The sequence below is a fragment of the Prionailurus viverrinus genome, chromosome C2, assembly GCF_022837055.1.
Source record: "Prionailurus viverrinus isolate Anna chromosome C2, UM_Priviv_1.0, whole genome shotgun sequence".
NCBI lineage: Eukaryota > Metazoa > Chordata > Mammalia > Carnivora > Felidae > Prionailurus > Prionailurus viverrinus.
Window position 1 is genome coordinate 34,029,943 of NC_062569.1, and position 26,069 is coordinate 34,056,011.

General features: G+C 49.8%; 1 protein-coding gene across 1 annotated transcript in view; it reads left to right on the top strand.

Moving 5' to 3' along the window:
* The first annotated feature begins 251 nt into the window (after positions 1-251).
* ESYT3 (extended synaptotagmin 3) overlaps positions 252-26,069 on the top strand; it is a 49,589-nt gene continuing 23,771 nt past the window's right edge. Inside the window, exons 1-4 of the mRNA XM_047874723.1 lie at positions 252-746; positions 19,035-19,076; positions 21,277-21,411; positions 24,577-24,653. Of these exons, the coding sequence (XP_047730679.1) occupies positions 429-746; positions 19,035-19,076; positions 21,277-21,411; positions 24,577-24,653 (572 nt within the window). The 5' untranslated portion in view covers positions 252-428. The remainder of the gene's footprint in view (positions 747-19,034; positions 19,077-21,276; positions 21,412-24,576; positions 24,654-26,069) is intronic.

Genomic DNA, 26,069 nt, shown 5'->3' on the forward strand with positions numbered 1-26,069 from the left:
CTAGACCAACCAGGGCTCTACCCGGGCGTTGCAACTGCGCCCTTAGCTGACGCCTGCGCGGGACCTTGCAGTAGGAGGGTGCCCACGCCCGCTGGTTGCTCTTCAGAACCCCGCAGGAGCCCCGCCCACGGTCTGACCCCGCCTCCTTCCCTGGGCCCGCCTATGGGGGCGGAGACGTCGCAAGCCCGGGCTTTGGTTGGGAGTTGAGCGCGGCGGCGCCGCGTATCTGCACATCCCGCGCTCCCGGTGGCGGCAGCGAAGCCCTGGAACTGAGCGCCCAGACTTCAGCAGCGAGTCCGAGTCCCGCAGGGCAGGTGCGGCGCGGCGGCCGGGTCCTCGCGCTTGGAGGACCGATGTGCCCTGGCGTCAGGACGCGTGGACCTGAGCTCGGGTGAAGCTCTGGGAAAGGGTAATACGGTGGCGACGAGATGCAAGCGGAGGAGCCCGGCGCCCCCAGCGCCCAGGGAAGCCAGAGCTCACCCAGCCCCGAGCCGCGCCTGTCCAGCCAGCTGCTGCCTGAGCTGTACACCTTTGTGGCGCGAGTGCTGTTCTACCTGGCGCCGGTCTACCTTGCCGGCTACCTGGGGCTCAGCATAACCTGGCTGCTGCTCGGCGCTCTGCTGTGGATGTGGTGGCGCAGGAACCGTCGCGGGAAGCTCGGACGGCTTGCGGCTGCATTCGAATTCCTAGACAACGAACGCCAGTTCATTAGCCGCGAACTGCGGGGCCAGCACCTGCCGGCCTGGGTGAGCAGGGTCGAGGGGGGCGGAGGTGGGGTGGATGCCTTTGGAGGTTCGGAAGGAACCTACTGGCACCGGGGGAGCTGGGGGCGGCGCTCCACGATCCGAATACCTGGTGCCCCACCAAGCAGGGAGTACAGATCCCTCGACGCGACGTCCCTCAGCCTCATACCCGCCTTGGTCTGGCAGCTCGGGGAGCGGGGAACTTAGGTTTCATTTAAGGGCCCAGAGCCTGGGAGAAAAGTTACGGGCGGGCCACACCCAGGAAAAAAAAAAAAAGGCGTCTGGGACTTTGCAAAGTTACTCGGGAGGGAAGCAAAAGGCATTTATCTCTTCCACTCACCTGTTGATTCAAAGAAAGAATGCAAGGCGCAAAACGGATCCGCCAATGCAGCAATGACAGAAACTTCAGCCTAGTTGCCTCCGCAGAGGTCCGGACAGAGGGGGCGGGCTAGTGATGGGATTGAAGGGTGGGCTGGGAAGCTGGATCACGAGCTTCTCTCCCTGCCTCCGCCTGGTGGGATGCTAAGACCCGCCCGGACACAAACACATATTCACACTCCAACTACACACCCCCCTCCTGGTGTGGAAGGGCCTGTATTAGGGTTTCTCAAACGCTTCTGGTCCTGAGAATCACCTGGCCCACTTAACCAAAACAAGTTCAGAGCCCCACCTGGCAACTCCCAGGTGGGGTTGAGGCACCTGGGTGAATCTTAGGATCCGGTGAGTCTGGGAAATACTGGAAGAAGGGTGTTTGGTCCAAGGCTTGGTCTGCGGCAAACCTACCCCTCTGGGTGCTTCTCTGATTCTTCCAGACACACTCAGGCCCACAGTGGGAGATGTCCAGAGGCCCTCAGGCCCCTCTTTTCCTCTGGCCTGAGGCCCGTATTCTAAAATTCAGTCAGGCCATGACAGTAGCCTCCAAAGTGCTTGTGGGAAGAACCAATTAGAAAGATCTGTTTTATGTTTATCTTTAAAACGAGAGAAATTAAGCCTGACTATATTCGTTTGCTAGGGTTGCTATAACAAAATACCACAAACACACAAACACAAACCCAGTCACACAAACAATGGAAACTGGTCAAGACCAAATTGTCAGCAGGCTTTGCCTTTTCTGAGGCTTCTCTTTGGCTTGTAGATGGCTGTCTCCGTCATGTCTTCGTATGGTCTTCCCTTTGTATATATTTGTGTACAAATTTTCTCTTCGTTTTAAGTTTATTTTGAGAGAGACAGCGTGCATGTGCAAGCTAGCAGGGGAGGGGCAGAGAGAGAGGGAGAGAAAGAATCTTAAGTGCGTTCCAAGCTGTCAACACAGAGCCTGATGGGGGCTCTAATTCACGAATTGTGAGATCATGACCTGAGCCGAAATCCAGAGTTTCAAGAGTCAGACACTTGAGCCACTCAGACACTGAGCCACACAGGTGCCCCCAAATTTCCTCTTCCTTTAAGGTCACCAATCACATTGGGTTAGGGTCCACCCTAATGGGACCTAATTTTAACTTAATCACCTATTTAAGGGCCCTCTTTCCAAAAACAGTCACATTCCAGGGTCCTGGTTAGGACTTCAACATATGAGTTTGGGGAATATGGTTCAGTTCATAACACTGATATTTAATACATGGATTGACCGTACAGTTTTGTAAATTGGTTTACATATATTGAGGGTGAGGGGGCCCAAACCTTCTACTAAGGGTGCACAATAATCACAATGACAACTTTTCTATGGTAGCAGCCATGGCAACAGTATTTGCAACCTGTCTCCCAAACTTGATTATCCTGATTGTTCTTTGGGGTCTTGTGATCCTGAAAGATGTGGACCCAGAAAGCAGGCCTGGGCCTATCCATGCTCCTTGCTTATTGTCGAGGGAGTCCTGGATGCCTGCCAGACTTTTGTTGTGACCCCATGGTGGCATCAATCCAAGAGGGGGGCTTGTGAGTCCTCACCAAGAGACGGCCCTCTCTTTCTGCCCCTTCTTGTATTAGGGAGGCCTCTAGACACTTAGTTGTTTGCAAAAGGTAATGTTTCCAAAATTGAGGCAAGAATCAGATCCTGTGGGGGCATTGACATGCCTCAACCACCATCACCTGCCCCCCCGCACACGAACACCAGGAGCAACATGAAACTAGCCAATGGGGAGCTCAGCCTGATGGGTGAGACAACACAGGAAGCTACCTCATCTCATAAACCATACCCCAGGACTGACCCGGCTGGGTCTAGGGACACACAGAGGAAGGTGATGGTGTCTCTCCTTCCAAGAGGACAGTCTGGGGCAGGAAGTGGATGCATGTAGGTAATTGCCATAGAGGTCTCAGGGAAGCCAGAGATAGTCTGAACAGTCAAGGGTTCAGTCAAGGGTTGAAAGCATGGAGCGAAGGACATCTGGCTTTGTTTCCATATCAAAATGTCCCCAGACCACAGCCTGTTGTTGCCTTGGCAGAGTCCTGGGAGGAGTCTGGCCTCAGCTTGCAGTCTTCAGACTCTCCTGGCTGGCGTGGCTGGCCAGTTTGGTGAGCCAGGACGTGGATTACATTTTGGACTGAGGCAGTGGTCCTGCAAAGGGGATTCCAGGCTGGGGGAGGCTCTCGAGCACACCATGGAGGCACAGAATGGCCAGTATATGAGGGAGCACCATATGGTTTGGATTGGTTCGGCTGGAGTGTGTGGTAAGGGTTGATGGACAGGGGCCAAACTGAGGCGGGCTTGGTGGAAGTTGGGCCTGATTCTGAAGGCCACAAGGAGCCTCTGGAAGGCTTTGGAAAGATGCTGTAAAAAGCAGCATGGGGGGGGGGGGGGGCGGGGAGTGAAGCTGGAGAAGAGAGACAAGATGAGAAATTGATTTAAGCCAAGATGGTGGTACTGAGGACTGAGGAGGAGTACAATAGATGTGTAAGAGTGGGACTCTGGGTGCTTGGTGGCCTCTAGATTAGTGTGAGGGAGGGATCCAGGAATCTTCCAAGGCGTTTTCTAATCTGGGGAGCTGGGCATCTAGAATGAGAAGCAGGTCTGGGGAGGTTGGTCGTCTGCGTGAACACCTGTGTAGAGCACGCAACTAGATTCAGGTGTGGGCTTTTCGCCCTGCCTCCTCGGGAAGGTTGCCAAAGGGAGATGATGTGGAAAACCTGAAAGCCACTTGGTTGCATACTCTCTCCCTGTTGTGAGGAATGCATACTGTTGATGAAGACAGAGACATGGGTCTGGGTACGGTGGGGGCAGCATGACCCTTGCCCACGATTTCACAGCACCAGTGTCTTTATATATGGACCTTTCAGTGTGCCATCCTCCCTGTTTTGAGAACTGACTTCTTGCACAGAAGTGGAGTCAACGGTTTATGACCTCCTTTGATATCAAGAAATATTTTTACAAATTTACACATGGCAAACCAATAGTTGGGGGGAGTTGAAGAAAAGTTTGACGGTCTTGAAAGGAGGGTGTGGGGAATCCAGCCCACAGGCTGCTTGGGAAAGAGCACCTTGTTCTAATTTGCACCAAGCCCCTGTGAGCGGGTAGAGGAGGCCCTGGCCAGGCTGAGCTGGAGCCAGTCTCCCCTGCTGGACCACCGTGGGCATTTTTAGTTTTCAATGGAGCAATGTTTCCTGCCTGTGAGACTCCTCAACACACTGCTCCAAGCTGCTGCCCCCAGGGCATCATAAGAAAGGATCTTAGAGATTCCTTTCCCTGCCTGAGCCTCAGTGTGCCCACCTATGAAAGGAGGTTGTTTCTGGTCAAGCTTCATTCACACAGCTCTGCCTTCCCTCTGGGTCCCTTCCAGGGAAGAGAGAGCTGGAATAAAGGATTCTTCTGCTTTGAGAGGGGTCACCAGTGAAGAAGCCGTGGGTCCTCTTGGCTTGTGAACGTGGCCTGGCCACTCGGAAAGAGCAGGCCGAGCTGCCCCCACTTCTCATCCTCTGAACAGAGGAATGGCTGCCCCTCACTGTTCATGTGCGAATGTTTTTTTATATATCTTGCACACAGTTTTTAGATATATTTTTCAAGGAACGAGGAGCCTCTTCCATTAGCCCATCTTGCCAGGGCTGGGGACTGTGGACCGGGTAGTGACAAAAGTGGAGTCCTTGCTGCTGCAGAGCTGGTGAAACCCCCCGTGGCTGCAGAGGGCAAAGCAAGCAAGGGGAACAGGTAGCACATGGCAGTGAGACTCCATCCCGGGCCCCTGGCTCTTTCTGGGACCTGCTCCTATAGGTCCTTAAGTTCCAGCGACCGCACTCCAGAAGCCATTTCCCTTCTGATCTTCATGCGCTGGGCTCCTCAAGATCCTTTGCAGGGTCCCTTCGATGCCCCGCTCCCCGAGGTCTGGGCCCCTGGTTGAAGCTTGGCCGGCTGATCTCCTGACCTTGTGCACCAGATTTCTCCTTCTAGGCCCCGTGCCCTTTCAGGATATTCATCAGGCCCTTGATCTGTGCTCAGTAACCTGATAAACCTGACTGGTTTATCAGAGGTGTGTTTTGCCCTATCACAACTGTTCTCTGTGTGCCGTGCTGAGGGAACCTCAGTGAGAGCCTTGCCTGGCTCCAGGTTTGGGGGATGAAGGCCTGAGACTGAGTAGAGCGGGGGAAGAACTATCAGAAAGCCTGGCATTTTGTCTGTCTGGGTCTCCGGTCTAGCCGGACTTGCTCTCCGGCCAGCTGATAGCAATCAGTTGGTGGCTTTGTTAGAGACAATTAACCCTCAGTATCTGCTGGGATGGGGGTGGGGGCTGAGGTGATGTGGTGGCTGGTAGGGACCTGGAGTCTGATGCTCATCCACCAGGGGAACTCGAGAAGGTCCCCTGTCTTCCCTGGGTCACTGGCTCCCCTCTGAAAATGATGAGACCCCAGGAGATGCCCTCTGGAGTCTTTTCAGCTGTAGGAGTCTGTCATCATGAATCAGTCCCAAGTTGGCTTTTCTGTAGTGCCACCCACCCACAGGACTGGGTTCCGCAGTCTTTCTTGCCTACCCATCATCTAACTAGGTGCGCCCTGGGGACATCAGGTGAGGCAAGCACCAGGGAAAACTGTTCACACAAAGCTGTGAGCATTCCAGAACTCCCGGCAGTGTCCCCAGGATACTGCCCTCCAGGCCTTCCTGTGCATCATTCAGGTTGAAGACCAGGGTTGAGTGCTTTGCTTTCCTGGGGCTGAGTTTGACATTCCTTCTGTGGGTGGAACAGCAGTCTTCCAGAGCCCAGGCGCTCTTGGTCTGTCCCATTCTGATACTTTTGTTAATTAGAGGAAGTAAATGCAATGACAGCTCTGAGCTGGGCTGGCCACTCAATTGAGCTCAATTCTTGGAGCCAGTGCTGTGGGATCTGCTTGGAGTTAGGGGACTTACTTGTGGGGTCCCTGCAGTCCCGTGAGGTCATGCATATGGCTTGGAGTCAGGCTTGTCCTTAGGAAGGAAGAGGCACAGCATGATTTAGTCATCCCCCTGAGTCTCTGCCCCACATCTTAGTGATGCTTTATGAACTTAGCATGTCTCGGGCCATGGCTGGGCAATTAGAGAGACAGAACATGGGCGTCTGCCCTCCAGGCCCAGCACAGGGATCTTAGGCATCCGTGTGTTCATTCCTATACTCAGTCAGGAATCATCTATCGAGGGCTTGCAATGTGTCAGGCATGGTGCTGCAGGCTGACTAATGATATGAGTGACACCTGGTCCCCGCCCTCAAGGAACCCCTGGTCTAGATGGTGATTCAGACCCGCTAGAACAGCCTTTCCTGATACAGTGTGATCAGTCCTATGAGGTGGCTGCACAAGGCTCTGAGAAAGCCTGGGGGAGGGGATCTAACCCAGGCTGGAAGTGGCCCACGAAGCAACACTTGGGTGATACTGGCTGGGGAAAGGGATGGGGACTGTGGGTAGGTATGGTCACTTGAGCTTGTAATCTCGTTCTGGGCTGAGAAGATTCTGGGACAGCAACTTGTGATACCCTAACTCACATGAGGCTGCCCGTTGCTTTATGTAGAAGGGGCTGAATTTTTCTGCGACAGAAGTGTCCACAGCAGTCTTGTCTCCCAGCTAAGTACCTGAGGACCTTAGTAATGGGAAGGTCACGTGGTAGACAAGGATCAGGGCCAAGCAGGGGACAGCCATTGCCCTGCTCCTCTGTCGTGGCCTCCTGTCCAGCGGGCAGGAAGTGTGAAGAGCTGCTCACCAGCTTCCATGGGTCTCCTGGCCCTGGCCTGACAGCAGGTTGAGCTGGCACTTGAGTGGGAATGTTCCCAATGACACTGGGGGGCCGCTGGAGAGTGTGGGCTGCAGCCTGAAGGTCACAACCCAGCCACACAGAGGAGACCTCGCCTTCCCTTCCTCCTTCCTGACCCTCCTACCCCTCCCTTCAGTTATTTCCTGGGAGAGTTCCAGGGGTTTTTCATCTCAGGAAACCTAGAGCTTGTAGCCCCAAAGTGTTCGCATGTGCCTGAGGAAAGTGATTTCCTTCTTCCTCCTTCTTCACTGCAAATAATGAAGAGTTAAAAGGTGTTTTCTGTCCCAGTGGGGACTATTAAAGGGGAAGGGGAAAGCCCCATTCTCTTTACCCTGCCTTTCAAGCCAAGGGTATGAGAGGTGACCCCCTCAGGCCACACTGGGAGTCAGGGCCCAGCTCCTGCAAGCCCTCTCTCTCTAGGAACTCAGGGTGGCCGCTCCTGCCCGTGAAACCCCATCGCAGGGTGCCAGGACCTCCAGACACTCAGAGGAAAGAGCCAGGAAAATACAGGATGTTTCAAGACCCCAGAATCACCCACTCCATATCTTTGCCCATGTCATGTTTACTTTCTTAAGTAACTGGTTATAAAAAGTGATTAAAAATCTTTTTTTTTGGTTGTCAAGTGGAAGTATTCCCATCGTAGAATATTTGGAAATGGCCTAAAAGAATTAGAACCAACAGTCCCTCCACCCAGAGATAACATTATTCTATGTGTGTGTACTTCTTTTGTATAGAAAGTATACAAACATGGTTTCTTAAAAAACTTGCACCCTTTTTTTCTTTTTTTTTTTTGTTCTTAACATTCTATAACATTCTTCAAAAACATGCTTAAGGATTATGATACCCTTAATGTGAATATACCCTACACTACTTAAAAGATTGCTCTAGCATTGATTATCTCAGTTATTTCAGGTTTGTCCTACTCATGTAGCTAGCAGAGGTGGGGGTGTTTCCTGTGTCTGTCTGGAATTTCTCCCTCTGACCTGCCAGGGGCTCCCTTGTCCTTTCCTTCAAGTCCAAGCTCAGGCTCCCCACTCTCAGACACTGCTCCTCAGGCCCCCGCAGCACCCGGAACCTGTGTCACCCCACTTCCTTTCTGGACTTGCACCTACCTATTTTTGCATCTGACTTTTCTTCCAGACTGAATGCTCTTCTGAGGCAAGGTGTGTTTCCTGCTCCGATCTGTACCTGCAGTTCCTCAGTTGGTGCCTAGTACATAGTGGGCTCTCGGTAAAAATCTGTTCCTCACATGCTGCGTGAATCTTAGTCTCAAGTTTCGCAAGTTCCTTACTATAGATTCCTACATGTTAAACTGATAGGTCAAGGCTTGGGAACAACTTAAAAGATTCTCATTCCCACTTCACTCTGGCCTTAACAGCATTGATACTACATTTTTTACTCTCTTTTTTTTTTTTTTGTAAGTTTATGTATTGATGATGAGAGAGAGAGTTCATGTGCATGTACCAGTAAGGGAGGGGCAGAAAGAGGGAGGGAGAGAATCCTAAGCAGGCTCCACACTGTCAGCGCAGAGTCCATTGCAGGGCTAGAACTCACAAACGGTGAGATCATGACCTGAGCTGAAGTCGGGCGTTTGACTGAGCCACCCAGGCGCTCCTCCATTTTTTGGTCTTTTAAGTTGTACATCATTTTATTACGCATTGCAGATAATTGCATTTTTTTTCTTTTTTTTACAAATTGAAGGTTTGTGCCAACTCTGCATCGAGCAAGTCTATCAGTGCATTTACCCAACAGCACTTGCTGACTTCGTGTCTCTGTGTCACAGTTTGGTAATCCTTGCAGTGTTTCACACTTTTGCACCATTGTTATATTTGGTGATCTGTGATTAGTGATTGTGACTTCCTGAAAGCTCAGATGATGGTTAGCATTTTTTAGCAATAAAATATTTTTAATTTTTTTAACATTTATTTATTTTTTTTTTGAGACAAAGACAGAGCATGAACAGGGGAGGGTCAGAGAGAGAGGGAGACACAGAATCCGAAGCAGGCTCCAGGCTCTGAGCAGTCAGAACGGAGCCCGACGTGGGGCTTGAACTCACGGACCGCGAGATCATGACCTGAGCCGAAGTCGGGCGCTTAACCGACTGAGCCACCCAGGCACCCCATAAAATATTTTTAAATTAATGTATGTACTTTTTTTAAAACATGCTATTGCACACTTACTAGACTACAGTATAGTGTAAACATAGCTTTCGTATAGGAAACGAAAAAATTCATTTGACTCATTTTATGGTAATACTCACTTCATTGCAGTGGCCTAGAACTAAACCTGCAGTATCTCTGAGGCATTGCCTATGCTAGTTTGATAAGCAAGAGGATATGTTTGTTAACCTTTGGGCACTACCAAACCTAACTGTGTGACTGAACTGTCTGGAGACTTAGCATTACACTCAGGCCTCCTTGAAAGAAAGACTCTCTAGAGCCCAGGTAGTCCCTCCATGCTCCAAGCCCTTACTCCTCAGCAAATGGTGACAGGTTCTTGGCACCAGTATTCTCATGGCTGGTGAGTGCCTTTGGAGTTTTATCTGCTCAGCATCCCCCCCTTCTACTGGGTCCAGCTGGCTTGGGCCAGTCTGCAGGCTGGGTGTGTTGTTAAATAGCCTATGGATTTTAGAGCAGCACTAAGTGGAACTTCAAGTTGGCAAAATGTTTTTTCCTTTAAAGCACTTTTAGCGGGGTAATTTTAAGCAGAAGAGTGGGCAGATTTAAAAGCAATTTTTAAGGTTAAATGTTTACCTCCCAAGAACAGAGAGAAGGGGGCGAAGGCTGTTCTTCACCAGAAAACAAGTGAATGAAATGAGGGACCAGTTTCTGGTAGAGGAGGAACCACTGAATAGGCACCACAGAGAAGGGATCTATCTCGAAAGACAGGAGCGTGTGTCTCAGGTCTTTGAGATACAGAGACACAGGAACATAGTCTATCTCTGTATGTCTGTGTCTCTTTCTCTGTGTCTGTGTGTCTGCACACGGTTGCTCCCATGGGAAGAGCTACCATCCCTGTGACAGGGAGTGAGCCGGGTTCACCTGGTGACACGCAGGCCTTTTAAGTGAAGCCCTCCAATCTCCCTGCCTCCTGAGAGGGTCTGGTGGCCCAAAGCTGCCGTCCAGGCCTCCTAGTCCATCTGTGGGCCCTGCCTAGGCTCCACACTGCTGGATCCAGCCATCACTCTGGCTCCGTTTCCTCACTGCTGTGGAATCATTTTTCCTCGAGGGTTTAAGAAGTAAAGCACGACCACCTAGAGATGAAGCATTGATGTGTGGCGCCATTGTGGTGGCCTCTGCTAGCCTGGAATTCTGACTTGAGTTTGCTTTACAGTCTATCTCTTCTCTGATCTCTCATTACTGCCACTGTCTAAAAAAATGCTGTCATTAAAATATGAGCCCACTGCCTGGGAAGCTTTGGCCCAAGCACACTAACAGCAGCAAGATGTAAGTTAGCACAGGGAGGCTCTTGGTGGGGGCCGAGGCCCCATCTACTTAAGTTTCTCTGAGGGGCAAAAGCAGGCATCTAAGGTCTTGGTGACTTGACCACGGGCTTGGGCAACTTTAAGAGTTTCCAGGCCTTCTTTGGGTAAGTGCTCACACCTGTAATATAGCAGTCAGGATAGTGTCCATGTTCTAGGGGGATGAACCTTGCTACAGCTTTTTTTTTTTTTTTAATGTTCATTTATTTTAGAGAGAGAGAGAGCACGTGAGTGGGGAGGGAACAGAGAGGGAGACACAGAATCCAAGCAGGTTCCAGGTTCCAAGCTGTCAGTACGGAGCCCAATATGGGGCTCAAACCCACTAACTGTGAGATCAAGACCTGAGCCGAAGTTGGACGCTTAACCGACTGAGCCACCCAGACGCCCCACCTTGCTAGAACTCTTAATTTGTCTCCATATAGAGTAGATTTGCGTTCATTGTCTCCTGATTGTAGACCTGGGCAGCATAGGCATCACAGCCTCACTTCCTTCAATGGGGAGAAACCTGAGGCTGCAGAAAGAAGGTCAGGACCAGACCCTGGTTTCTCAGGGCCCCTGGTGGCATGTCCTACCTCTGCTGCTTGGCTATAGAAAGCAGCTACTGGGTGGAAGTGGCTCACCTTTTTAGGGGCCAGAGCAGTGCCCAAAGCCAGGCAGACTCATCATACTGTGTTTTCATCTGCTAGCCCTTGCCTTCCCTTGCTCCTTGTGGCACAAAAGATACTCCCTTTGTAAAAGAATTGAGGTCCATAGGCTGCCGGTAAGAATTTGATGACAAAGTGACAGCTGTGACTTTGGAGCCTCAAGGCGGAGGAGTCACCTTCTCCCAGGGTCTGAGCGGGTCCCCTAGCCTAGGGAGGCCTGTCCACTCATTCTTCAACACGCCCTAGCACTGTGATCAGAATGACCTGGGAGCTTGTTAAAGATACAAGCTGTCGGGTCCCTGCCCCAAGTTTTCAGTTCCCAGAATCGAAATCTCTGAGGGACCTCACTAAGAATCCATGTCTTAACGAGGTCTCCTGGTGGTAGTTTTGTAAGGAAAAGTTTAAGACCGCTGCCCACACCCGCCTGAATCTAGCTCTTTGCATTGCCAGGAGGCGTGGATGTCTCCCTGCTCTCTGGTCTCAGAGACTCCCAGCCTTGTGAGGTACTGGAACAAAAGTTCTGGTGACTTTAGGACTCAGTCTGAGAGTGGGCCACCAGTCGTCTTTTTCAGCTTTCCCTTCCTTTACCTCGGGAGGGAAAGACATGCACAGAGGCTCTGATTGGGTCCCTTTGCCCCGCCTCATTGTGGAGTGCCCTCATTGGACAGCTTCACACAGGCGCCTCACAGGCATTGGGCCCAGCCTATCTAGGGGCGCATCACTCAGCCAATCAGCAGAGGCCGGGGAAACAACACTCAACTGTGGTCCTCCTTCAGCCTCAGGCGCTTTCACTGTGTTGTCTCTCTTCTCAGTGTTTCCCAAAGTGCAGAGCCGCAGGCACCTGGGGAGCCCGTAGAGAATTTGCTGGGCTTTGGGTCAGACAGAACTGGACGCATAGCCCAGGTGACATTGTTCTTGGCATGTACCTGAGGACAAAGACGTCAGTGTCTGCACCTCCAGGGTCTGTACAACTGCCAACAACAGTAACAGTTTCTGGAGCATTTACTCTGAGCCAGGGAGGGTACCGAGCACTTACTTACACGCATTGTCTCATTTACTCAGGAGCTCTGTGAAATTGGTAGCATGGTACCCATCCTGCGGATGAGAAAACCAAGGCTTACAGAGGTGAAATTTTAAATGCACAAAGACTACTTTGACCCTAAGAAATGCACTTCAAATGCTGACACTTCAGGTGGAGAAGGCAGGGAGAAAAAAGGCTTGAAGGCTGGGTTCAAATTACATGCGGGTGAAATCTGAGTTCTGGTCACCTGGGTGATCTTGGCAGGTACCAACTAGTCTCTGAGCCTCTCCTCATCTGTAAAATGAGGATAATTGTAGCTTTGCTGTACACCTTATGGAGTATTAGGAGGATGAAATGAAAGTGTAGAATGTCCTTTGTAAGCTATAAAGCATGGCCTGCTAATGAAGACTCAGGTCCCATGAGGGCAACCCTCTGCTAAATTAGACTTTCTATAAAAGAGGAAAAGATAATACTATGTAAGGTTTTCTTGAGTGAAAGGGGTGGGGTGGACAGGCAGGGACTTTGTGGTGAGACCGACCTGGATCTGTGATTCCGCTCTGGCACTCCGCAGCTGGTGCCTGTAAGTAACCTTTTTGAGCCTTAGTTTCCTTATCTGTAAAATGGAGCTAAAAAGGGACTAAGGTGAGTTTTAAATGACATGAGATCACATGAACTCAAAAAGTTTGAAAATAAGGTGGAAAAAAGATACAACTGGGCAACTTTGAAACAAAAGTAAGCTAGAGTGGCAATTTTCATATCAGATCAAGTAGAATGTAACTCAGATATATCCTAAAGACAAGGATGTTCTGTCATTATAAAAGGAATAGTAATTTTAAAAGATAACAGTCATGGACATATATTTGCTGCATAATATAAACTTGAAATTAAAAACCCAACAACTGACAGAACTGCACAGGGAAGAAGGTAAAGCAACAGTTGGACTTGGAAACTCTAATACATTCCTCTCTGAAAATGAGAAGTAGGCAAGGAGGAAACAAGGATAAAGAATTTTTGAAGGGCACGATATTTTTTTTTTTTTACAAAGGACATGATTAATAACTTGATCATACATGGAACAGCCATAGCAATTAATCATGCACTAGGCCACAAAGGAATTATCAATATATTCCAGTGGACTGCCATCCTACAGACTGTGCAGGCCATAAAGAAATGGAATCAGAAAGCAATAAGCAGTGTTAGAAACCTCACATGCCTAAATATTTAAAAATAGTACTTATTGTAAAAAATTATTGTTTAAAATGTAGTCATCGGGGCGCCTGGGTGGCGCAGTCGGTTAAGCGTCCGACTTCAGCCAGGTCACGATCTCGCGGTCCGTGAGTTCGAGCCCCGCGTCGGGCTCTGGGCTGATGGCTCGGAGCCTGGAGCCTGTTTCCGATTCTGTGTCTCCCTCTCTCTCTGCCCCTCCCCCGTTCATGCTCTGTCTCTCTCTGTCCCAAAAATAAATAAACGTTGAAAAAAAAAAAAAAAAAAAAAAAAAAAAAAATAAAATAAAATGTAGTCATCATGGAAATGACCAAAAAAAATGGGAGGTAAATAATGAAAACACTATGCCAAAAATCATAGGGAATTTAAACTTTGAATTTATCACAAACCAAAAACTGAAAATAAATTCAACTCCGAGAACATAAAAGAGCAACAGGTTTAGATCAAAGAAATAGGTAAGGAAATAAAAAACATAACAATGAAAGTGAACAAAAATTTTAATATAATAGTAATGGGGAAAGAAAACTATTAACAACAACTAAAGCTAGTTCTCTGAGAAGATCAATACAATGGGCAAAACCTTTGTCAAGCTAGACCTATTAAAAAATAGAAAAAGATGAAAATAAAATATGGGATAAATGCAGAAATAACTATAGGTAAAGCAGATTAAAAGTAATAAAATATTATAAGCCTGGGTGGCTTAGTCTGTTGAGCTTCGGTCTTCAGCTCAGATCATGATTTCACATTTCCTGAGTTCAAGCCCTGCATCAGGCTCCCTTCTGTCAGCGCAGAGCCCATTTAGAATCCTTTGTCCCCGCTGTCTCTGTCTCTGCACTTCCTCCACTCGCACTCCTCTCTTTCAAAAATAAATAAACATTTTAAAAATAATAAAATATTATAAGCAAATATATATCAATACCTTTGAAAGCCTATATAAACTATATTTCTAGAAAAATATAAATGCCGAAATTGCCACAATAAGAGAGAAGTAGACCTTGAATACACCATTAACCACTAAAAAGAGGAATGGTAACTTCCTACCCCAAAAAGCCTCAGGCCAAGATGGCTTTATAGCTAAGATGCATTAAACTTCATTGACCAGATAATTCCTTTTTTTGTTTTTAATGTTTATTTTTGAGAGAGAGAGAGACAGAGCATGAGCGGGGGAGGAGAAGACAGAGAAGGAGACACAGAATCTGAAGCAGGCTGAGCTGTCAGCACAGAGCCTGACGCGGGGCTCAAACTCACAGACCAGGAGAACATGACCTGAGCTGAAATTGGACGCTTAACCGACTGAGCCACCCAGGCACCCGTTTTTTTTTTTTTCTTTTTTCTTTTAAATGAGATAATTCCTATTATTTACAGGTTGTTTCAGAAAATAGGAAGATATGGAAAAGCTGTCCCACTAGTTTTATAATTTATTTTAAGATCTTTGTACCAAAACTAGGTGTGAATTGCAAAGAACGAAAATTGTAGGTATCACTTTGAATCCTAAGTGTATAAAACCTAAATGAGATATCAGGCTACCTAAATGTATCACTTCAAATGGGGCATTTCCTGAGTACTAGAGTTGGTTTTGTTTTATAAAGAAACATCAGTTAAGTTCACCACATTAATGGACAAAGAGGAAAAAATTACATGATTGTCTCAATATCTATTGTGTTGAATATAGTTCGATACCCATTTATAACGAAAGTCCTTGCAAATTAAGTTATTGAGAAGAGCTTCCTCAACCTGATAGGAGCTGTCCTCTAAAACTCTATAGCAAAAATCACACTTCATGGAAAAACTTCCATTTGAGGCCAGGAACAAGGTAGAGCTGTTCGCAATCACTGCTACTGGGCGTGACCAAAAGACAAACTAAGAGAAGGTAAGAAAAAAATTGTTACTGGAAATTATCAATGTGTATAAATAATCTGTGCGAATTCATGAACAGTTAGAACTAGCAACAAATTTCAACAAAGTTGCCCAGAAAATGAAATACCATTTTTAATAACTGCAAAACCCACGAAGTAATCTAACAAAAATATATGGGATTTTTATAGGAAAAGGTTTATGATCTCAAATGTGAGTGCAACCTAATGTGATTCATAAAGGGAAATATTCTGCTCATGGCTACAAAACTTAATATTGTAAAGCTGTCATTTCTCCTACAAATTTATAAGTTCTGGAATATAACCATCAAAATCCAGGAGGATTTTTTGGAGGGAAGATTGACAAGATTCCAAAATTCATATGGAAGTATAAATAACTCCTATTAGCTAAATCAGTTTGAAAAAGAAAAGCTAACACAGGGAATCACCCAACCCCGGTCATGTTGCAAAGCTAGAGTGATTATCACAGTGTGAGACTGGCAAGGAACAGGCAATCAGACCACAGAGTTCAATGCCAAGTTCAGAAACACACCAGAGTACACAGCAGAAGCTGACATATGAGGGAAGTCACTTCACAAGTCAGGAGGAAAGATGGACTTTTTTTTTTGGTATGTGATACTAGAAAATTGCTGCCTTAGAGTGTGGAGAGAAATGAAAGTAGAGGCCTATCTCATCCGCTATAAAAAATTTCAGACAGATTGAAGACCTAAGTGGAAAAGCTAAAATATAAAGCCAATAGATAAAAGCATGCAATAACTTTGAGAATTTGGAGTAGGGGAAAAAAAAGGCCAACTATAATGGAAATATGACTAATTTGTCTCCATCAAACTGAGGGAACATTGGGTCTGAGTAATTGCTTCCTAAATGTCCATCGCTCTGATGTCATCCTCTGGTCCAGGACTTACTCTAGGGCCATCACAGAGAAGGTGGCCTGGCTCTTGAATCCGCTCACTGGCGAGTCACGATAGGTGCTGAGATTTAGGCCGAGGGAGAGTCAGCAGGATGCCTAAGGCAGAGTAGAGACTTGATGGTCTCTTCCTTTCCTGGACTGAATTGCTGCTCTTGTCAGGGCATTCAGACTCACTTTCTAGGGGACTCTCTTAGCAGGGAGCCTCAACACAAGTGCAGCTGGCCAAGAGACCATGAAAACAGTGTGGGCCCTAGACATCCCGCTATTGTCTGCATTGTCAGGGTGAGCGTGGGCCCCTCTAAAGGAAGGGGCGGGCTGGTCATTGATGCCAACCCTGATGGAACTCCAGAATCCTGCCAGGAGCTTGTTAAAAATAAATTGCAAGGCCCCCACCCTGAAACACTGTGAGTCAGTAGGTGTGAGGCAGCTCAGGAATCTTCATTCAGCCGGCTCCCAAGTGTGGCCAGGGTTAGACCTGCCAAGCTGGATCACTTTTCCAGGGTGCAGGAGATCAGAACCCAGTTCCCAGGGGTACAGAACCTCCTCTGGGTCCTCCCCTGGAGAGTCAGGGGGTCGGTGGAAGGGGTGTGCACATAAGATGTGCCCCGGGGTAAGTTGGGAGTGCAGGGGGCAGGATGGAGGAGAGGGAAGGGTCCAGCCAGCAGGCTTGAGCAGCAGAGGGACAAAGGTGCCAGTGAAAGCCCAGCTGTAACCCACTTTTCTCCTTTGTGGGGGTCCCACTCCCCACACCTTGGTATTGATCCTGTACTTGGAATGATCTGTTTATTGTCTGCTTCCTTTACCAGCCTAGGAGCTATTTGAGGGCAAGAACCTTGCATACATTTATGCATTCATTCATTCCACAAATATTTATTAAGATATTCATGTGTCAGGGACAGGCACTAGTAGGGAACACAGCCGAATCGGCCCACGAGAGCTTCCAGTCTAGTAAGGAGGCAGGCAGACAAGCAGGTCTATTAAGGTGTGTTAAGTGTCTCAAAGGAGAACCAGCAGACACATAATAGGGACACCTGTCTCTGACTTGAGAGATCAGGAAAGGCTGCCTGGAAGAAACAAAGTCAAAGATAGTAATGAGTGGAGCAACCAAAGAGCAGTGGGGATGTCTGTTTCAGCCCCACGTGCAGGAGCTTTTTCTTTAGTGTGCTTTAGTGGGCAGTGTGATAGGGAGCAATGAAAGGGTCTCACCCTCCATTTGCCTGCTACCAGCTTAGGACCTGACCCAGGGCAGCAGCAGGGAATGGGTGGTGAGCAGGCTGCTTCTCCCCAGCTGAAATGGATGGGCTGACCCTAATTCCTGCCTACTTCCCTCAAGATTCCTTTCCCACCATTCCCTTCTGTTCCTGTGGACTGAGTCAGCCTCCCCCTGCCCTCCCCCTGGAAACCAGGCAGTGATTTTCCTTTAGCACCTGAGACTATTAGATGCTTCTCCAAGTTAATTTTGATCACTGCCCAGGGCTGGGGGAACTGGGGCTGGGAGAATGGCTCAATGTTCCAGGAGTCTCAGAAGCGCCGGGCTTCTTTGACTTCTCAAGGTTATTAAAAACTCCTTAAGAGGACTGAATTGCTTATCACTCCTTTGGGAATGGCTCTCCTCTTGGGCAAGTGGTCTAGGCCAGGGTCTACATTTAGGCCTTCAGGGCATCCCCAGATCCAGCCCAGGGCCTGGTGTGCACTAGGAGTGTGAACTGCATGGACAATCTCCTTTCCTGACCTTGCGAGTTCCAATGCCCACCATGAATCTGATCCTGAGTTGGCCTTGTGCTCAGAGGACTTGGTGACAGTGATGGTAGCCACTGCTACCATTTACTGATCCCTATTTTGTGCCAGGTACCACTACAGTCTTACCCCTTTGTCCCTGAGAACCTTGGGGGTTGGGGTGGGGGTCTATGAGAAGCTCAGACACTGGCAGAGACTGAGACTCTTGCAAGGAAGGGCTTAAGCACCCTCAGGTGATGCAAAGGTTAGCCAGTAGGATTGTTGCTTCACCTGCCCCCCTCCCCCCCCCCCCCAAGCTCCCTCCCTGACCCAAGGAAGTGGCAGGACTCACCTGGCAGGCACAGTGGCTAGGGGCTGTGACCTGAAGGAAGCTCCCCTATGTGACCACAGATCTGGCCTGCTGGGGAGGGGCTCCTGGGAACCGAGGGGGGGGCACTTCCATTCTCCAGTTGCCTATGAAAATGGCTTTCAAATGGGCAGTTGTTACCTTAGGAATCAATACAATCCTACATACACTAGGTGGAAAAAAGCAGACTACCAAAACACACGGTGACTTCAATTTCTGTGGGAACTACATAGCCTTGTTTCCGCAATAGGCTGAACCTGTTAACGGTGGTTGTCCCTTGGCATTCTGTGATACAAATATTTTTCCTTTTGCTTAGCTGTATTTTCTAGTTTTTCTCCAGAGTCCATGATTACTTGTGGCATTAAAAGGAATAAGGAGGAGGGAAAGGCAAGGAACGAAGTCCGGTGGTACCCTGGGCCAGCCCGGGGGGTGGGGGGGGGGGGGGGGGGGGGGGGGGGGAATTGTGTGTATCCACCGGGAAGGAAGGTCTTATTTGCATAAGCAAGCGAAAGGGTTCCAGCCCCGCCCTTCCAGCCTGTGGGCTGCCAGGCGCAGTTGGGGGGGGGGTGTGGGAGAGAGGAGCAGTCTCCACAGAATCGCACACCGGAGTGCAGGGCTTCCGAGCCCAGTAGTGTCAGTGTTGGCCGTGCATTGGTACGGTCTGGTTGCCTGCCGCACCAGACGGTGCGCTCCGGGGCAGGGCTGGCTGAGTCTCTGGCCAAGTGGGTGCTGGGCGGGGAGGAAGAGCAGAGGTGTGTGTGGGGTGGGAGCGGGAACTTGCCCGGCTGCTGCGCTTCTAGGTTTTCAGGGATGGGCAGGTGTTCAGTCTAACTTACCTTTGGGGTTTCTGTTCCCTAGATCCACTTCCCAGATGTGGAACGGGTCGAGTGGGCCAATAAGGTAAGGCCGGGGTGGGTCCGGCAGGGCTGGCTTTCTTCTAGGCCTCATCCTCCTGGCGGCCCTAGGCTGAGGGACCCCAGGGGCGGGGCGACGGCGATGCCACGCACAGGGACAGGGGCCTCCTGGCAGTAACTGCCAGCTGCCTTCTGCCAGTTTCTTCCCCTTCCCACCCTCCGGGATCTTCTCATTACCAATGATTCTATTTAAAACAAAATAAAAGAAAACAAAATTTATTTTAGTGTGAAATTAATGCATGGCCACAGCTGAAATGTTAGAAAACACAGAGAAGTATAGAGAAAAATGCAGCACCCCCAGTGACCCATGAGGCCAAGATCAGTGCTTCCTAGGGAGGAAGGCCATGGCCACACTTCACCTGGTCTCCAGCCCAGATCTGTCAGCACTGACTGCAACCCTGGGCAGGCCGCCTCACCTCTCAGAGCTGGTTCCCCCTATCTGTGCAACAGGAATAATTACGGTCCCTGCCTTGTGAGGCTGTGAGGGTTAATGAGGTAATGAGTGCCCCACAGTGCCTGGAATGTCATGAACACTGTCATCACTGGTGTGACTACTGTTAGATCATTCAGGGAACTCCCAGCAGTCTCTGCTCCCAGATGCCTCAGGGGGGCCCCCGGGCTCCAACTCTGGGTCTAGCCCTTTCTTACAGATGAGGAAACAGAGTCTGGCCCCTATCTGGACAGCCCACATCTGTCCCCTAAATGTGACAGCTTGTGGATCCTCCCACCCACTCAAGGATTCTGACTCAGGACTTTTTCTAATATGAACCTTGCCTCTGTTCTGGTTAGAACAGCCATAGCAGGAACGACTTAAGTTAGGTCTAAGAAAAGACTTCCTGATGGTTTTTGAGCCAAAGTTGATGGTTCTGTGTTACCAAAGATGTCAATGCCGTGTGAATCAAAAACCGTTTCCAGCAGGGGTGCCTGGGTGGCTCAGTCAGCTAAGTGTCTGACTTTGGCTCAGGTCATGATCTCATGGTTTGTGGGTTCGAGCCCTGAGTTGGGTTCTGTACTGACAGCTCAGAGCCTGGAGCCTGCCTCAGAGTCTGTGTCTCCCTCTCTCTCTCTGCCCCTCCCCTGCTTGCTCACACGCTCTCTCTCTCTTTCAAAAATAAATAAACATTTAAAAAAAAAGGAAAAAAGAATACTGCTCCCAGCCTATGGGTAGAAGTTGGACGAAGTAGGTTGCTGCTTTCAGAGGAGTGACCAGATTTCTGTGGATTAATGCTGGGCCCAGGGCCCCTGGGACAGACCTTGTTCTGTGCCCACAAAGGGGAGTCCCTCCTGCCTGTGTCCCCTAGTTCATGGGTGCCCTCGTGTGTTAAATCTTTCTTTCTTACACTGACACGCAGAGTCCCACACAAGGTGTTGGGGACATATGACTGTGGGATGAGGCTCCCACCCTCAGTTCAGGGCACGGGTGGGGAGACAACTGTGTAGACAAACCACACACTGGGGCACCCAGTGTGTCCCATGGAGCTTCATGCTCAGGATGCACTCAGTAGACAACAAAGCAGCAAAGCAGGAAGACGGGACCAGCCCTAACGGGGCCCCTGAGAGAGATGGAGGCAGTGGTGCCCTGAAACCTCTCAGCCTCGGGCTCCTCCGATGCTGGGTCTGGGGAACGGGAACTGCATCTTTAAACTATGACTGCTCTCTGCTGCCCTCCCTCTCCCCTGTCCCATGCTTACTTCCCAGACCCACGCCATGAGTCATTCTGCAGAGATCAGCCCAAGGCAGCCTTTTTTTGATTGTTAGAAAAAATTAAATCCACAGGAAGCAATTTAACTTTCTCTTCTGTGATTCTTTTTCCTTAAGCCTCTGGCACCTGCTCCTTCCTGGTTACACCACAATGTTGATTCTGATAGCTTACATTTTAGCAGTGAACCAAAAGTTTCATAATACTAAGTTGAGTGACCATTTCGTGGTGTTCTGCAAAACAGCACCAAGTCTTGGGGTCCCACTGCCTGGGCCAGAGTGAGAACAACTGTTGTAGTTATGCCATGTTTGATGGATAGATGGACGGACAGTTGCGTGGATGGGTGGGCAGACAGGCCTGTGGGTGCTGCAGTGTAAGGGCCATGGGAACCCCCCCCCCCCACCGGGGCCAGGTTGTTCTGGGTAGCCCTGGGTCTTGGATGGGGGAAACAGACCTGACCCCTAAGAGCCTCTTTCTGTGGTCACAGATCATCTCTCAGATCTGGCCCTACCTGAGTATGATCATGGAGAACAAGTTCCGGGAGAAACTTGAGCCCAAGATCCGGGAGAAGAGCATCCACCTGAAGACCTTCACCTTCACCAAGCTCTACTTTGGACAAAAGGTGGGTGATGTCTCAGGAGGGGCAGCCTATATCTGCTCTGCAGCCTTTTCTCTGTCCCAGACCCTGCCCCATGTCACTCGCTCCTGACTGGGAACATCCCAGGGGACCTCGCTGGGGGCCTGGCCGCCACCTGCCCTTCTCAGCCTCTCAGCCTTGGTATAGACCCCTCACCCCTGAGTCCCGGCCCCACCGTCTCTGCAGGGTCTAAGGAAGCCTGGGTCGGAGAGAACAAAAAGGAAAGATGGGAAATAAGTCCACCTTTCTTCAGCCAAATTTTGGAAACATGCCAGGCAGTGGCAGTCGGCCAGATACAAAGATGTACAAGTCATGCTTGCTAAGGCATCAGCTTGGGAGAGCACACCTTCACGGAGAGACGTAGTGCCTCAACACAGTGGATAGTTCTCTACCAAATGATTGGTTCTCGCAAGCAGCGTCACAAGCCCAACCCTAGTTCTGTGAAGATAATAGGTGACCCAGGAGGTGAGGTTTGCATCTGACATACCCAACATCAGGTCCTTATTCTTGACAGCTTCCTAGTCCACCCTCGTGCCCCGTTCCTGCTGCCCTAAAGTGCCCCACTGCTGTGAGTCTTATTTTTGCTGTTTGAAAATTCATCCCCAGGAGCCCCTGGCGGGCTGGCTCCGTCGATGGAGCACATGACTCTTGATCTTGGGGTCATGGGTTTGAGGTCCATGTTGGGTGTAGAGTTGACTTAAAAAAAAAAAAAAAGCATCCTCCAGGCAGAGAACTGCTGTGATGTCCATCAGTGGGGAAATCAGAGGCCCCAGCATGTGGTCTGCTGTGGGGCAGGCAGGTGCCAGAGTGCAGGCCAGCCTGCGGAGAGCCGTCTGCCTGCCCCAGGGCGTGTCCCAGCTCTGCCCCACTAGCCGCCTGAGCCCTGGAGATTCTGGTATATGCCACTCGGACTCAGCCAGGACTGGCTTGTCCCAGTATCTGTTGGTTCATTTGTCCATTCCCTGGTTCATTCATGTAGACTTTATGGAACATGGCTGTGAGTGAGACACCATAGACAGAAATGGGCGTGGCTATGCGCCTGCCTTCAGAAAGGTCACTGTCCTGTGTGAGGCGGATGTATAAACTGGTGGACCTCAACAGGGCCGAGTACGCACAATGGTAGAGGAATGCATGAATTTAGGAGTGGAGGGGAATGGGGTAGTCAGGGAAGGCTGCCGGGAGTGGATGATGTCTGAGTTGGCATTTGAAGGATTCAGCAGGCTCAGAGCTAAGGAGCCGGCAGACTGCTGTGTTTACGGCAGAGCCCAATGCCTGTGGGATGTGATGCTGCTGGGAAGTCGTCCCTTGTCACAACAGAAGCAGGCCTAGAGGCTCCAGGCTGTGGGAAGTCCGTTACAGTGCCCCGCCCTGCTCCCCAGTCTTCCACTGGCTTTTCTGGGTCTTTAATATGAAGGCCCTGGAGGCCAGGGTGGACACGGCCTGAAGCTTCTACAGGAAAGAAAAAGAACATGGGGTGCCAAGTGGCTCAGTCGGTTAAGCGTCCAATTTTTGATTTCAGCTCGGGTCACAATCTCAGGAGCGTGAGATGGAGCCCTGTGTCCAGCTCCATGATGGGCGTGGAGTCTGCTTAAGATTCACTCTCTACCTCTGCTGCTCACATGCGCGCTCTCGCTCTCTCAAAAAAAACAAAAAACAAAAATATAAAATCAGGACAAAAATACATATTAAATAAAAGAAAGAATGGCAAAATAAACCACAGCAAACTATATATTTAAACAAGCTGACCTACCACACATATCACAAACTGGAAAGACTACATAATAATTTTAATTAAACCACTCGAGATGTCCCTATTAATACTTTTTCCCCTGCATTTTTGGTTCCATACTATTGGATAGGCTTTTCATGTGACAGTGCATTTGTAAATGGCACTTTCTAAGGGGAGAACAGAAAGATAATGGAATATCCTCTAGGGTGGTTGACCGAATTTTTTTCTCCAACATTTCATTGTGAAAAATCTCCAGCATACAGAAGACATGAGAGTATTATGCCATGAGCCATCTGGATCAAACAACTGCTAACCTGTTGCTGTATTTGCTTTAGCACATATCCATGCATCTATTTTTCCTCATCATCTTTAAAAAACTTTTTTTTAACATTTATTTATTTTTGAGAGAGAGTGAAAGAGACAGAGTGCAAGTGGGGGAGGGGCAGAGAGGGAGAGGGAGACACAGAATCCGAAGCAGGCTCCGGGCTCTGAGCTGTCAGCACAGAGCCCGACGCGGGGCTCGAACCCACAAAGCACGGGATCATGACCTGAGCCAAAGTCAGATGCTTAACCGACTGAGCCACCCCAGTGCCCCACCTCATCATCATTTTTTAAAATGCATTTCAAACTAGATTGCAAACATTAGTGAACTTCAACCCTCACTACTTCAGCATGACTATAACTCAAATTCAAATGATACTTACTTTTTATTCTTCATAAATAATAACCAGACCCCCATTCCAGTGCCCATTAGCTTCCTAACAGAAGGCGAAGAGACCCGGGGTAGGAGGCATTACTTAGCAGCTCAGCCCTCAGCCCCAGAGGCTGGGGGACTGTGACCCTGGGTCATGGAGGGTGGGTCAAGGGCAGGGCACTTTAATTTCTAGGGTCAGATCCCACAGCCAGGGATCCTGCCCTTTTCCTTTGCCCTTCGGTGGCCAACTCCTACTCATAGGCCAGAACTGTTTAAATGCCTCCTCCTCCAGGAAGCCTTCACTAACTTCTGCCCACACCAGGGGAGGTTGCTCCTGAAATCTCCAGATCCCCATGTGACAGCAAGGGGCTGAATCTCATCACACCCTCCCCCGCCACTGTCTCCTCTGCTGGGCTTCCAACCCATGAGGGCAGGCTCAGCCCGTCTTGCTCCTGGCCTTCTCCCCTGTCCAGTGCCTGGCACAGAGCAGGTACTCCGTAAATACCTGCGCTAAGAGAGAGAAGAAAGGGTGTGCGTTCTAGGGAGGGAAGTATCACAGTGCCCAGGACAGACAGAGGCAGCAGCATGAATTTCTGTTTGTGCCTCATCCCGGGAATGCAGAGGCCACCTTGGTTGTTGGGGACAAAGCCCGGTGCTGGGCGAGGGGCCAGCAGCCATCCCTTGCTGCCAGATCCCTGCTGACCTAGCCCTCTGGCCTCTCTTCCAGTGCCCCAGGGTCAACGGCGTCAAGGCACACACTAACAAGCGCAACCGAAGGCAGGTGGTCCTGGACCTGCAGATATGGTGAGCCCTCTTGCCTGTGTGGGCCGGGTATAGGGCACAGGGGAACCCTGTGTGAGAACAGTCAGTTTGAGGACAGAGTAGCATAGTTACACTCGAATTTGGGGTGTGAAAGCGCCTCACAGCAGACATACCCACACCACCTTGGGCTGGAGCAGGGCAGACTATCAGGAGTAATGGATGGTCCCAGGGAAGCCACAGCTGTTTGACCCTCAGCCCAGGCCCAGCTCCTCCCATAAGACTAGGCACCAAGCATGCTCCAGGTGCCAAGGCCCAGACAGCAGAACTTTCTTGGAAGTCAGGGCTAGTCACCTGGAGGGTCAGACCAGCTGCCTTAAAGAGGATGTAGAAAGAGGGAGCAAGTATGGCAAGAAGATATGGGGACTTGTGGTAAAGCCCAGGGAGCTCTGAGCACAGGCTGTGAGAAATCTGTGGGAGAACTGGAGTCGTGGCACCTCAGGAAAACAAGGATGCAAAGACACATGAGTGACTACTTCAGCGGGTTGGGCAAAGGAGCCTCTTTGGAATGATGTTTGTAGCAGGCTTGAGTCTGAGAGAAGGGACATTCATTCCAGGAAGTCTTCCTGGAGGTGGTGAGATCCGAACTGTGCTTTAAAGGACCAAGGATCAACTCCTAAAGTTCCAGATTGTTGCCATTCCTCTCCAGTGCCTCATTTCCTGTCCTTAGCCCAGAGGCTGGTACCGAGAGCATATTGGGAAGACAAGAGTCAACTCTGGGAACACCCATCCCCATTTGAGGGCTGGTCTCAAGTGTGTTGGGATGATGTTGGCTGTTGGTCACTCTTGGCTCCAAAGCTCTGCCACAGGATCCTTGCGTGAATAGTTGAGGCACATCAGGGTCATCTGCCACTCAGTTAGCTTCTCAGTCAGCTCAGACAGGTCCCCCCCCCCCCCCAACCCCTGCTCTTCAGAGGGTACTCAGCATTTCTGTGATACCCAGCTTCTCTGCCTGTCCTGCAGATATTTAAAGCCTCCCCGCTCTCTATCCCCTTAGAGGACCCTTTGACAGAGTCCTATGATCCTTACCCTCCAAGGCACCCATCTGGGCTCCCTGTGCCCATTACTTGGTAAGTGCTGCCAGCTAGACTCAGGTTCCCTGTGTCCTTGGGGAAGAGACCTGAACAGGGACGGAGCAGGCACACAGCAGTAGAGGAGGACTGGGTAGTATGTTCATCGAGAGCCCCCCCTTCACATCTTCGGGGTGTCACGGGGCAAAGTGGTGACCACAGTCACCGCCCTTGTGGGCGAAGGTAGGGATATTCATGAGGCACCCGGGTGAAAGGACCCGTGCAGCTGCCTCCCAGGGTCTGGGCTCACGTCGGTATTTTTGCAGAGCTGAGAAAGGCTAAGGCTTTTAGGGAGGCCATATCCAGGTGACACAGGGCTCAGGCTTGGTGG